This window comes from Lissotriton vulgaris, chromosome 2_1, assembly GCF_964263255.1.
Source record: "Lissotriton vulgaris chromosome 2_1, aLisVul1.2, whole genome shotgun sequence".
In the NCBI taxonomy this organism is placed as follows: Eukaryota; Metazoa; Chordata; class Amphibia; order Caudata; family Salamandridae; genus Lissotriton; species Lissotriton vulgaris.
The window spans coordinates 185,356,735-185,369,773 of NC_141687.1; the positions used below are offsets into that span (position 1 = coordinate 185,356,735).

The window sequence follows — 13,039 nt, forward strand, 5'->3', positions numbered from 1 at the left end:
GAGAACGAACCGGATGAGCCTTGGTCTGAGGAGTGGTGGAGTCCTCCGGAGGATGCTGTGGAGCGGCCGCAACTCTGGAGAGTTGCGGCAGAGCTGGTGAGTACCAGTGTTCCGCGGGAAGTAAGGGGGGACATGAGGGAGGCAGGTAGGGAACCAGGGCTTCCTTAGAGAACGAGTGCTTTGGCTGTCTGGTGTAATTAAAAGAGCAGGTGACTCGCTGTTTGAAGGACCTTGTTGTTTTGGAAACCAGTAGCTCACTGTTTTGGGGACCTTGTCGGTTTTTTGGGTTATGTGGAGCTGAATCTAAGCCACAAGCCTAACTAGAGTTGTTTGTAGGGCCCTCTGTTGCTTTAATCGTTTAAGGTCATAGAACAGAGTACCAAGTACCAATGAACCTGATATACTTACTGTGTAACTCCGACTTTGATATGCTAACTGCGTAACTTCGACTTTAAGCTATTTCTCTATGAAAACAGGACGTTCCTATACGAGTTATCCCAACCCTCCCTTCCCGTCACCTAGTTCCTTTTTCCCAGGCACCTCTTTTCACTTTCGAATTTCACCATATAGCCTGAGCACTAAAGGTGTGTTGGCGGGTACAACTTATTAAATAGCCCCAAGATATAGTGTTCTGACGGCTCTTTTTTCTCTGAGCCTCCGGGGAGAACCCCGTGATTCTGAAGACGAGGAGCCAGGACCATCGGCTGCTATCTCACCATTCAGCTCATCAGCAGAAGAAGAATCTGAAGAAAACCCTCTTGAAGCCAAATCTTTTGTTACTTCTGGCAATATAAGTAGAACACTTGGCAAATACATACAGCCTCCTCGCCTGTTTATCAAACCTGCGCTCCCACAGACCCCCTGTAGCTTCTGGGTATTTACTACCATGGGAAATACAGATGCAAATGAGGAATTGTCCAAAAACAGAGGAGGACTTTAGAAGTTTACACAGGTACTCCCTGCGATCCACCATTAAAAATACTCGAGATCCTATCATGTCCATAGATCTAGACCGCCAGGCAACCGAATCATTGAGGTAGAATTAACAATACTTTTCAATTAAACTAGTGTTTTTTTTTAAAATACTGTTCCTTAATTCAGCCACCAGATAACAGGAGATGCACATGTGTCAATCTCCTAAGGGTTCAATACCGTAGAAACTATGGGCCATATTTATGGCCAAGTCACGCAGCTGAGCAAGTCACCTTGGTGCACCGTGTGTCTGGTAAAGGGCAGAAATGCGCTGCATTTTAAACCAAACCCCACATTTCTGCTTTTTACCCTGCGATGGCGGCATTCTGGCTGCCTAGCGCCAATGCAGCACCCTTTTACCTTGGTCCATGGGTGTCTGGGTTGTAAGGTGAATTGGTCTTGTGCTGGAAGGGCAGCATTTAGTTTGTAAAAAAAAGAATAAGTGCTAGGGCTCTTGTCAGGAGCCCACTGCAGCTTTCACCGCACATTGCCTGTGCCATGCTGCCAATGACAGTAACACCACAACTACCAACCTTCACACTCCTATAAGTGTGACAATTCGGACAATTTCAGGCCCCCAAAGCTATAAGAAAGGCTTGGGGTGGCATATAACAGTAATTTTTTTATGTATATTGAATGAAAAATGATCTTTTGTTGTTGTTATCTCTAAATTAGCCAGACACCGCCACCTTGTTGCAGAATGTCACAAACGCCGGTGCTGACAATTAAGTGCTGGTGCCAAGCACCGGGAGCCACCGGCTCAAAATTAACCACTGATGAAAGAAGCACCTTCCTGCACAAAAACAATGCCTGAGGCCTTTTCCTCTTTCTTTGTAGTCTGCAGCACACATAAAAAGAGGAAAGAACGAGGAGAAATAAACATATTTTTCCTAATTACCCCTCACCTGGGGTGGGATAGGATTTTGGCGCATTTCCAGGTCTACCAGTTCTGGTGTTTCTGGAAATGTGTCAAAATCCATGGATGTTGCGTGGGAACACTATTGCGGAGACCATTAAAACTCCTCCCTGTCGCAAAGCAATGCAACGCTGGCTTCATAAATCAAGTTTTTCATTTGTGTCGCTTTTGCCCCACGTTGCGTGGTACAAGAGTGACGCAAAGGGATTCATAAATATGCCCCAATGGTTGATTCTAACATATAAAGATGCAGGAGCTTATTTACAGGAGCTTATTTATGAGACGGTTGTGTCACGTTTGTACCACGCAATGTGGTATATGCATGACGTAAACCTCAAAGCCAGATTTTTGAAGCCACGCCATGCCACTTTGAGTGCATCTGAGTGACTTCTAAAATCTGGAGTAATGAAAAGGAGTGCAAATTACTGTGTTGCGTTACTCTGCCCTGGTAAGGCATTCCATGAGCATTGCGTGGGGGTTCCCCACGCAACTCCATGTGTTTCGACGCATTCCCAGATTTACAAGACCTTGTAAACAAAGCGATGCGCCAAATCTTACACCTTTCCAGGGGAGACGTAACGAGGAGAAATAAAGATATTACTCCTCGTTTCTTCCTCTTTCTATGTGTGCTGAAGAATGCTGAGAGATTGATCAGCCCAGATCTTTCCTAGTGGCTGACCCTTTACCAATTGACTGCACATGGCAGCTCCTGTCTAGTGCGCCTCAGGACTTGTTCGAGCCTTCTTATACACCCTGACCTCTGAAGCCTGTCCTTTCACCTTATCCAAAGGGACCATAGCTTATTTTTTTACACTGCATATAAAAGAACGTTTGCTGAAAAGATCTCCTTTGTCTGCTAACTTAGCACTGCCAAATTTCTTTCTTTCCACTGCACTCACCACCTATAAACTTCTATATTCTTTGAAGGAGTGTAGCTTCTATTCTGTATTTGTATTTGTATTTGAGCTTGTAAAGCTGGTACGGTTACATGCCAGTGTTGAGGTAGTAACCCTTGCTGCGTCTGTGTTTCTCACATATAGATCCTAGAGTGTTACAGAGGCTAATAATACATGTAACAAATAAATAAAATGCATTAAATAAATAAATGGAAAAAAACTGAAATGAAAACTCAGACTCTTCCTTGAGATATACAAAACCCACACTTTCACAATAAAATCATAAACATGTCAAAGATTATAATATTAGAGTACAGAACAAAGCATCTCGGACTTTCATACCTACAAGGCAAGTTATCGAGTTCAAGAATAAATCTTGCTTGTGAAACTCACCCTTCCGCTCTCCACAATATCCCTCTGGAGATCCTTAGAGGATCGCACCAGCATCTGTATCGCCTGCATCAGCTCTGTGCACGAGCCAAGGATTCTGGCAGCGACAAAAAGAACAGTGAAGACTGAGTAGAGAAAGAGCAATGTGAGAGAAGAGATGCAGGTGCCAGGGCACAGAGGACAGATGCAGGTGCCAGGCCACAGAGGAAAGATCAGGGGCCAGGCCACAGAGGAGAGATGCAGGGGCCAGGTCACAGAGGAGAGATGCAGGGGCCAGGTCACAGAGGAGAGATGCAGGGGCCAGGCCACAGAGCAGAGATGCTGGGGCCAGGCCACAGAGGAGGGATGCAAGGGCACAGAGGAGAGATCAGGGCACAGAGGAGAGATGCAGGGGCCAGGCCACAGAGCAGAGATGCTGGGGCCAGGCCACAGAGGAGGGATGCAAAGGGCAGGGCTTCTCAGAGGAGAGATGCATGGGCACAGAGGAAGGATCAGGGCACAGAGGAGAGATGCAGGGGCCCAGTCGCAGAGTAGAGATGCAGGGGCCAGGCAACAGAGGAGAGATGCAGGAGCCAGGCCACAGAGGAGAGATGAAAAGGGCAGGGCTCAGAGGAGAGATGCAAGGACCAGGGCACAGAGGAGAGATGCAGGTGCCAGGCCATAGAGGAGAGATGCAAAGGACCAGGCCACAGAGGAGAGATGCAGGGGCAAGGCCCCAGAGGAGAGATGCAAAGCACCAGGCCACACAGGAGAGATGCAGGAGCCAGGCCACAGAGGAGAGATGCAAAGGGCAGGGCTCAGAGGAGAGATGCAAGGACCAGGGCACAGAGGAGAGATGCAGGTGCCAGGCCATAGAGGAGAGATGCAAAGGGCCAGGCCACAGAGGAGAGATGCAGGGGCAAGGCCCCAGAGGAGAGATGCAAAGGACCAGGCCACAGAGGAGAGATGCAGGAGCCAGGCCACAGAGGAGAGATGCAAAGGGCAGGGCTCAGAGGAGAGATGCAAGGACCAGGACACAGAGGAGAGATGCAGGAGCCAGGCCACAGAGGAGAGATGCAGGGGCCAGGCCACAGAGGAGAGATGCAGGTGCCAGGCCATAGAGGAGAGATGCAGGGGCCAGGCCACAGAGGAGAGATGCAAAGGACCAGGCCCCAGAGGAGAGATGCAAAGGACCAGGCCACAGAGGAGAGATGCAGGGGCCAGGCCACAGAGGAGAGATGCAAAGGACCAGGCCACAGAGGAGAGATGCAAAGGACCAGACCACAGAGGAGAGATGCAGGTGCCAGGCCATAGAGGAGAGATGCAAAGGACCAGGCCCCAGAGGAGAGATGCAAAGGACCAGGCCACAGAGGAGAGATGCAGGTGCCAGGCCATAGAGGAGAGATGCAAAGGACCAGGCCACAGAGGAGAGATGCAAGGACCAGGCCCCAGAGGAGAGATGCAAAGGACCAGGCCACAGAGGAGAGATGCAGGAGCCAGGCCACAGAGGAGAGATGCAAAGGGCAGGGCTCAGAGGAGAGATGCAAGGACCAGGGCACAGAGGAGAGATGCAGGAGCCAGGCCACAGAGGAGAGATGCAGGGGCCAGGCCACAGAGGAGAGATGCAGGTGCCAGGCCATAGAGGAGAGATGCAAAGGACCAGGCCACAGAGGAGAGATGCAGGGGCCAGGCCCCAGAGGAGAGATGCAAAGGACCAGGCCACAGAGGAGAGATGCAGGAGCCAGGCCACAGAGGAGAGATGCAAAGGGCAGGGCTCAGAGGAGAGATGCAAGGACCAGGGCACAGAGGAGAGATGCAGGTGCCAGGCCATAGAGGAGAGATGCAGGAGCCAGGCCACAGAGGAGAGATGCAGGGGCCAGGCCACAGAGGAGAGATGCAGGGGCCAGGCCACAGAGGAGAGATGCAGGGGCCAGGCCACAGAGGAGAGATGCAAAGGACCAGGCCACAGAGGAGAGATGCAGGTGCCAGGCCACAGAGGAGAGATGCAGGGGCCAGGCCACAGAGGAGAGATGCAGGGGCCAGGCCACAGAGGAGAGATGCAAAGGACCAGGCCACAGAGGAGAGATGTAGGTGCCAGGCCATCGAGGAGAGATGCAAAGGACCAGGCCACAGAGGAGAGATGCAGGGGCCAGGCCCCAGAGGAGAGATGCAAAGGACCAGGCCACAGAGGAGAGATGCAGGAGCCAGGCCACAGAGGAGAGATGCAGGGGCCAGGCCACAGAAGAGAGATGCAGGGGCCAGGCCACAGAGGAGAGATGCAGGGGCCAGGCCACAGAGGAGGGATCAGAGCACAGAGGAGGGATCAGAGCACGGAGGAGAGATCAGGGCCAGGGCACAGAGGAGAGATCAGGGCCAGGGCACAGAGGAGAGATCAGGGCCGGGACACAGAGGAGAGATCAGGGCCGGGACACAGAGGAGAGATCAGGGCACAGAGGAGAGATGCAGGGGCCAGACCACAGAGGAGAAATGCAGGTGCCAGGGCACAGAGGAGAGCTGCAGGTGCCAGGGCACAGAGGAGAGATCAGGGCCAGGGCACAGAGGAGAGATCAGGACCCGGGCACAGAGGAGAGATACAGGGACCAGGGCACAGAGGAGAGATGCAGGAGCCAGGCCACATAGGAGAGATGAAAAGGGCAGGGCTCAGAGGAGAGATGCAAGGACCAGGGCACAGAGGAGAGATGCAGGTGCCAGGCCATAGAGGAGAGATGCAAAGGACCAGGCCACAGAGGAGAGATGCAGGGGCCAGGCCACAGAGGAGAGATGCAGGGGCCAGGCCACAGAGGAGAGATGCAAAGGACCAGGCCACAGAGGAGAGATGCAAAGGACCAGGCCACAGAGGAGAGATGCAGGGGCCAGGCCCCAGAGGAGAGATGCAAAGGACCAGGCCACAGAGGAGAGATGCAAAGGACCAGGCCACAGAGGAGAGATGCAAAGGACCAGGCCACAGAGGAGAGATGCAGGAGCCAGGCCACAGAGGAGAGATGCAGGGGCCAGGCCACAGAGGAGAGATGCAGGGGCCAGGCCACAGAGGAGAGATGCAAAGGACCAGGCCACAGAGGAGAGATGCAGGGGCCAGGCCACAGAGGAGAGATGCAGGGGGCCCAGCCACAGAGGAGAGATGCAAGGACCAGGCCACTGAGGAGAGATGCAAGGACCAGGCCACTGAGGAGAGATGCAGGGGCCAGGCCACAGAGGAGAGATGCAGGGGTCAGGCCACAGAGGAGAGATGCAAAGGACCAGGCCACAGAGGAGAGATGCAAAGGACCAGGCCACAGAGGAGAGATGCAAAGGACCAGGCCACAGAGGAGAGATGCAGGGGCCAGGCCCCAGAGGAGAGATGCAAAGGACCAGGCCACAGAGGAGAGATGCAAAGGACCAGGCCACAGAGGAGAGATGCAGGGGCCAGGCCCCAGAGGAGAGATGCAAAGGACCAGGCCACAGAGGAGAGATGCAGGAGCCAGGCCACAGAGGAGAGATGCAGGGGCCAGGCCACAGAGGAGAGATGCAGGGGCCAGGCCACAGAGGAGAGATGCAAAGGACCAGGCCACAGAGGAGAGATGCAGGGGCCAGGCCACAGAGGAGAGATGCAGGGGCCAGGCCACAGAGGAGAGATGCAGGGGGCCCAGCCACAGAGGAGAGATGCAAGGACCAGGCCACAGAGGAGAGATGCAGGGGCCAGGCCACAGAGGAGAGATGCAGGGGCCAGGCCACAGAGGAGAGATGCAAAGGACCAGGCCACAGAGGAGAGATGCAAAGGACCAGGCCACAGAGGAGAGATGCAGGGGCCAGGCCCCAGAGGAGAGATGCAAAGGACCAGGCCACAGAGGAGAGATGCAGGAGCCAGGCCACAGAGGAGAGATGCAGGGGCCAGGCCACAGAAGAGAGATGCAGGGGCCAGGCCACAGAGGAGAGATGCAGGGGCCAGGCCCCAGAGGAGAGATGCAAAGGACCAGGCCACAGAGGAGAGATGCAGGAGCCAGGCCACAGAGGAGAGATGCAGGGGCCAGGCCACAGAAGAGAGATGCAGGGGCCAGGCCACAGAGGAGAGATGCAGGGGCCAGGCCACAGAGGAGGGATCAGAGCACAGAGGAGGGATCAGAGCACAGAGGAGAGATCAGGGCCAGGGCACAGAGGAGAGATCAGGGCCAGGGCACAGAGGAGAGATCAGGGCCGGGACACAGAGGAGAGATCAGGGCACAGAGGAGAGATGCAGGGGCCAGACCACAGAGGAGAAATGCAGGTGCCAGGGCACAGAGGCGAGCTGCAGGTGCCAGGGCACAGAGGAGAGATCAGGGCCAGGGCACAGAGGAGAGATCAGGACCCGGGCACAGAGGAGAGATACAGGGACCAGGGCACAGAGGAGAGATGCAGGAGCCAGGCCACAGAGGAGCGATGCAAAGGACCAGGCCACAGAGGAGAGATGCAAAGGACCAGGCCACAGAGGAGAGATGCAGGGGCCAGGCCACAGAGGAGAGATGCAAAGGACCAGGCCACAGAGGAGAGATGCAGGGGCCAGGCCACAGAGGAGAGATGCAGGGGCCAGGCCACAGAGGAGAGATGAAAAGGGCAGGACTCAGAGGAGAGATGCAAGGACCGGGGCACAGAGGAGAGATGCAGGTGCCAGGCCATAGAGGAGAGATGCAAAGGACCAGGCCACAGAGGAGAGATGCAGGGGCCAGGCCACAGAGGAGAGATGCAGGGGCCAGGCCACAGAGGAGAGATGCAAAGGACCAGGCCACAGAGGAGAGATGCAAAGGACCAGGCCACAGAGGAGAGATGCAAAGGACCAGGCCACAGAGGAGAGATGCAGGGGCCAGGCCCCAGAGGAGAGATGCAAAGGACCAGGCCACAGAGGAGAGATGCAAAGGACCAGGCCACAGAGGAGAGATGCAGGGGCCAGGCCCCAGAGGAGAGATGCAAAGGACCAGGCCACAGAGGAGAGATGCAGGAGCCAGGCCACAGAGGAGAGATGCAGGGGCCAGGCCACAGAGGAGAGATGCAAAGGACCAGGCCACAGAGGAGAGATGCAGGGGCCAGGCCACAGAGGAGAGATGCAGGGGCCAGGCCACAGAGGAGAGATGCAGGGGGCCCAGCCACAGAGGAGAGATGCAAGGACCAGGCCACAGAGGAGAGATGCAGGGGCTAGGCCACAGAGGAGAGATGCAGGGGCCAGGCCACAGAGGAGAGATGCAAAGGACCAGGCCACAGAGGAGAGATGCAAAGGACCAGGCCACAGAGGAGAGATGCAGGGGCCAGGCCCCAGAGGAGAGATGCAAAGGACCAGGCCACAGAGGAGAGATGCAGGAGCCAGGCCACAGAGGAGAGATGCAGGGGCCAGGCCACAGAAGAGAGATGCAGGGGCCAGGCCACAGAGGAGAGATGCAGGGGCCAGGCCACAGAGGAGAGATGCAGGAGCCAGGCCACAGAGGAGAGATGCAGGGGCCAGGCCACAGAAGAGAGATGCAGGGGCCAGGCCACAGAGGAGAGATGCAGGGGCCAGGCCACAGAGGAGGGATCAGAGCACAGAGGAGGGATCAGAGCACGGAGGAGAGATCAGGGCCAGGGCACAGAGGAGAGATCAGGGCCAGGGCACAGAGGAGAGATCAGGGCCGGGACACAGAGGAGAGATCAGGGCACAGAGGAGAGATGCAGGGGCCAGGGCACAGAGGAGAGCTGCAGGTGCCAGGGCACAGAGGAGAGCTGCAGGTGCCAGGGCACAGAGGAGAGATCAGGGCCAGGGCACAGAGGAGAGATCAGGACCCGGGCACAGAGGAGAGATACAGGGACCAGGGCACAGAGGAGAGCTGCAGGTGCCAGGGCACAGAGGAGAGCTGCAGGTGCCAGGGCACAGAGGAGAGATCAGGGCCAGGGCACAGAGGAGAGATCAGGACCCGGGCACAGAGGAGAGATACAGGGACCAGGGCACAGAGGAGAGATGCAGGGGCCAGGCCACAGAGCAGAGATGCAGGGGCCAGGCCACAGAGGGGAGATGCAGGCGCCAGGGCACAGAGGAGAGATGCAAAGGGCAGGGCACAGAGGAGAGATGCAAAGGGCAGGGCACAGAGGAGAGATGCAAGGGCCAGGGCACAGAGGAGGAATCAGGGCACAGAGGAGGGATCAGGGCCAGGGCGCAGAGGAGAGATGCAGGGACCAGGTCACAGAGGAGAGATGCAGGTCCCAGGACACAGAGAAGAGATACAAAGGGCAGGGCTCAGAGGAGAGATGCAAGGACCAGGGCACAGAGGAGAGATGCAGGTGCCAGGCCATAGAGGAGAGATGCAGGGGCCAGGCCACAGAGGAGAGATGCAGGGGCCAGGCCACAGAGGAGAGATGCAGGGGCCAGGCCACAGAGGAGAGATGCAAAGGACCAGGCCACAGAGGAGAGATGCAGGTGCCAGGCCACAGAGGAGAGATGCAGGGGCCAGGCCACAGAGGAGAGATGCAGGGGCCAGGCCACAGAGGAGAGATGCAAAGGACCAGGCCACAGAGGAGAGATGTAGGTGCCAGGCCATCGAGGAGAGATGCAAAGGACCAGGCCACAGAGGAGAGATGCAGGGGCCAGGCCCCAGAGGAGAGATGCAAAGGACCAGGCCACAGAGGAGAGATGCAGGAGCCAGGCCACAGAGGAGAGATGCAGGGGCCAGGCCACAGAAGAGAGATGCAGGGGCCAGGCCACAGAGGAGAGATGCAGGGGCCAGGCCACAGAGGAGGGATCAGAGCACAGAGGAGGGATCAGAGCACGGAGGAGAGATCAGGGCCAGGGCACAGAGGAGAGATCAGGGCCGGGGCACAGAGGAGAGATCAGGGCCGGGACACAGAGGAGAGATCAGGGCCGGGACACAGAGGAGAGATCAGGGCACAGAGGAGAGATGCAGGGGCCAGACCACAGAGGAGAAATGCAGGTGCCAGGGTGCAGAGGAGAGATGCAGGGGCCAGGCCTCAGAGGAGAGATCAGGACTAGGGCACAGAGGAGAGATCAGGACCAGGGCACAGAGGAGGGATGCAGGGGCCCGGCCACAGAGGAGGGATGGCAGGAGCCAGGCCACAGAGGAGAGATGCAAATGGCAGGGCACAGAGGAGAGATGCAAGGACCAGGGCACAGAGGAGGGATCAGGGCACAGAGGAGGGGTCAGGGCACAGAGGAGAGATGCAGGGGCCAGGCCTCAGAGGAGAGATGCAAAGGCAGGGCACAGAGGAGAGATGCAAGGGCACAGAGGAGGGATCAGGGCACAGAGGAGAGATCAGGGCACAGAGGAAAGATCAGGGCACAGAGGAAAGATGCAATAGCCCGGCCACAGAGGAGAGATGCAGGGTTCAGGAAACAGAGGAGAGATGCAGGGATCCGGTCTAAGGTGTAAATAAAGTGCAGTAAACACAGGTGTGAAGACAATGAGGTGCAGGATTCATAGATGTAATGAGAAGCGAGATGTTTATGTTTCCGATACGCCAATGTGACTAACCATGATCATACTATGTGGAATTTGTTGTATCTATTTTTAGAAAGTGTAATTTGTCTATAAATGTTCTTGGACTTTAGCTTTTCAAGTTTAGTTCAAGTTTAGTCTTAGCTGATTCTCTTGGGGCTCAGTAGGATTTTACTGCTACCATTAGGACAGCTGTTACTGGAGATTAACATTTTTCTATGTCTATTTGACTGAGACTGGGATATGTCTATACTCAGTTTGATACTTACTTGAATTCTGTTGACTAAGGATTAATGCGTTCTATGATTTTTCATTTTTTTTGTTATTCTGTATTTTGAGCCATTATGGCATTTCATGCATATTTTTTCTGTACTGCATTTAAGTTTTTCAGCATTCAAAATCCACTTTTGTTTTATTGTTTGCTTAGAACTCAATCCTTTACGCTTCCTTTATTTATTTCAGGTTAGGTCAGCTAAATTGTGCGGTTCTGATGTGGAGTGCAGTCTGTAACCGCTATATCAACTAGAGACGCTGGAGACAACCTACTTAGGTAAAATTTCAGGGTGATCAAATATTGGGGTTCAGATGATTATTGGGGTTTGGCTCCCACAGGGGTTTGCCCCTGTTGTATCCATTAAGTCATGGAAGATTTACAGGAGAAAAGAACCTTCTGCTTCTAAGAAAGCACTTTTCCAAGCCAGAACCTGGCTCACTCTTAAGGTATTAAAAGTGGGCATGGTGCATTCTTGGGCTTTCCGGATGAGATGCCCAGTAGCCAGGTAATGTGGGATGAGAGGAAGCACTGAGGGCTCTCTAATGAATCTACATTATCAGTGCCTTCACAGAGGTCTCCATGGTTGAACCCTTCATAAGGTTCAGTGACACCAGGTTCCCTGCAGCTAGTCTCCCCTCTGATCCATCTTAAATAATTAACTGCTGCCTTGGAAGTGGTCAACAGGCCGACAAATGGAGAGCTGTCATGATACTTGACCAATGGCCCATGTTTGCTTTGAAAAGAGAAGTCATTCAAGTGGTAGGTGCTTGTGACTTCTAGAACAGTCAAAACACCATGTTCAATTATGCACCAGCCACTTGTCTCGAAAACAACACTACTTGCTTTCTAGCATTATCTGCTTTAAAGATTCCCGGAAAGATCTACTGTAATACCAGTGCGAGAAAATAAATAGAAGATTTACTTGCACTGAGGTTTTAATCTCTCCCAACAATATGCTGAGGACATTTTTGTGAGGAATCAAAAATATTCAAAGGACATCACAACCAAACTATGAAACAACGTCCTAAGGAGTTCCCCCTATGGGAATCCATCAATTTTCCATAACTAGGATGTTAGGAATGATACTGTTTGCCCTAATACAATGACCATGAAAACACAGTAAAGAATTCAGCCAAGCTTGCAGCTCACCAAGCCTGAGACCCATCTAAATTCAAGCCAATGCCCCATGAATGTCTTTTGGAGACCTAAAGTATAATTTCTGACTGCACAGATGATGTTTAAGGTGGCTTATGAAACATTCATCTGCGTAACAGCATTTCATCAAGCGCAAAGTTATAAAACTCTGTGACCAAAATGAGCAGGGCAAAATCGTACTCTCTTTCTGGGTCAAGAGATAGAATTCATAGGCTGATCAAACTCAGAAACAACCGGCACCAACACGGGTGGAGAGAAACTCTGACGGCCATTACCGAATCTTTCATCACTGGTTTCACTCGCATTGATAATAAACGGATTTGGCAATGGCTGCTTATCTCTGGGTAAGAATGTGCCTCAGTCTGATTAACTGGATCAAGCCCTTGACTTGTTTTAGGTTTTTTTTTAACTAGAGATACCCCTCTCTAAGTACGTTGTTAATATTAGGGGATTTGTATGCTTTGACCACCATATTTTGATCAAGTAGCAGATTGTCCTCTTCATAACATGGGAGATTAGAGCCTTTCATAGACTTTCAATTCCATTACACTGAGGCGCAACCTTTCAACTGGAATTCTAGACTATGGACTACTCGCGTGCTGTACCTAGTCCTAGATGTCTGTTTGAGCAGTGTGTGTAAAAACAAAAGTAGCCCATTGGATTGAACTTAACCCTTGTTGCACAGTTGTCAAAGTGGGCTACAGAAGGACCATGGGTAGTTCTAACAGAAGAGTAGAAAAAAAGCTGACCACAACTCTTTTTCCATTGTCGGTCATATCAAGAACATTGTGTGCCTTGGATTATGCATGCAATATCCAACAAGATGTGCGCTTGGAAGAGATAAGCTGGCTGAATGAAGAGCAGGTTGGCGGAGTGAGAGGAATCTTGCTTAGCCTGGATTGTGGAAAGCGAGGGGAGGAGGTGGGTGCCAATACTAACTTCTCGTTCACCTCCAGTTTGACTCCAGAGTCTCCAGCACGTGACTTGCTCAGCATTTCCTATTACAAAAGAG

The 13,039-nt window shown here is 53.4% G+C and overlaps 1 protein-coding gene across 1 annotated transcript in view; it reads right to left on the minus strand.

Moving 5' to 3' along the window:
• The window catches only part of HIP1 (huntingtin interacting protein 1), a 374,725-nt gene that overhangs the window by 53,200 nt on the left and 308,486 nt on the right, over positions 1–13,039 (minus strand). Inside the window, exons 24-25 of the mRNA XM_086954710.1 lie at positions 12,967–13,025; positions 3,178–3,271 (exon numbers count right to left, since the gene is read on the minus strand). Coding sequence (XP_086810836.1) covers positions 3,178–3,271; positions 12,967–13,025 — 153 coding nt within the window. The remainder of the gene's footprint in view (positions 1–3,177; positions 3,272–12,966; positions 13,026–13,039) is intronic.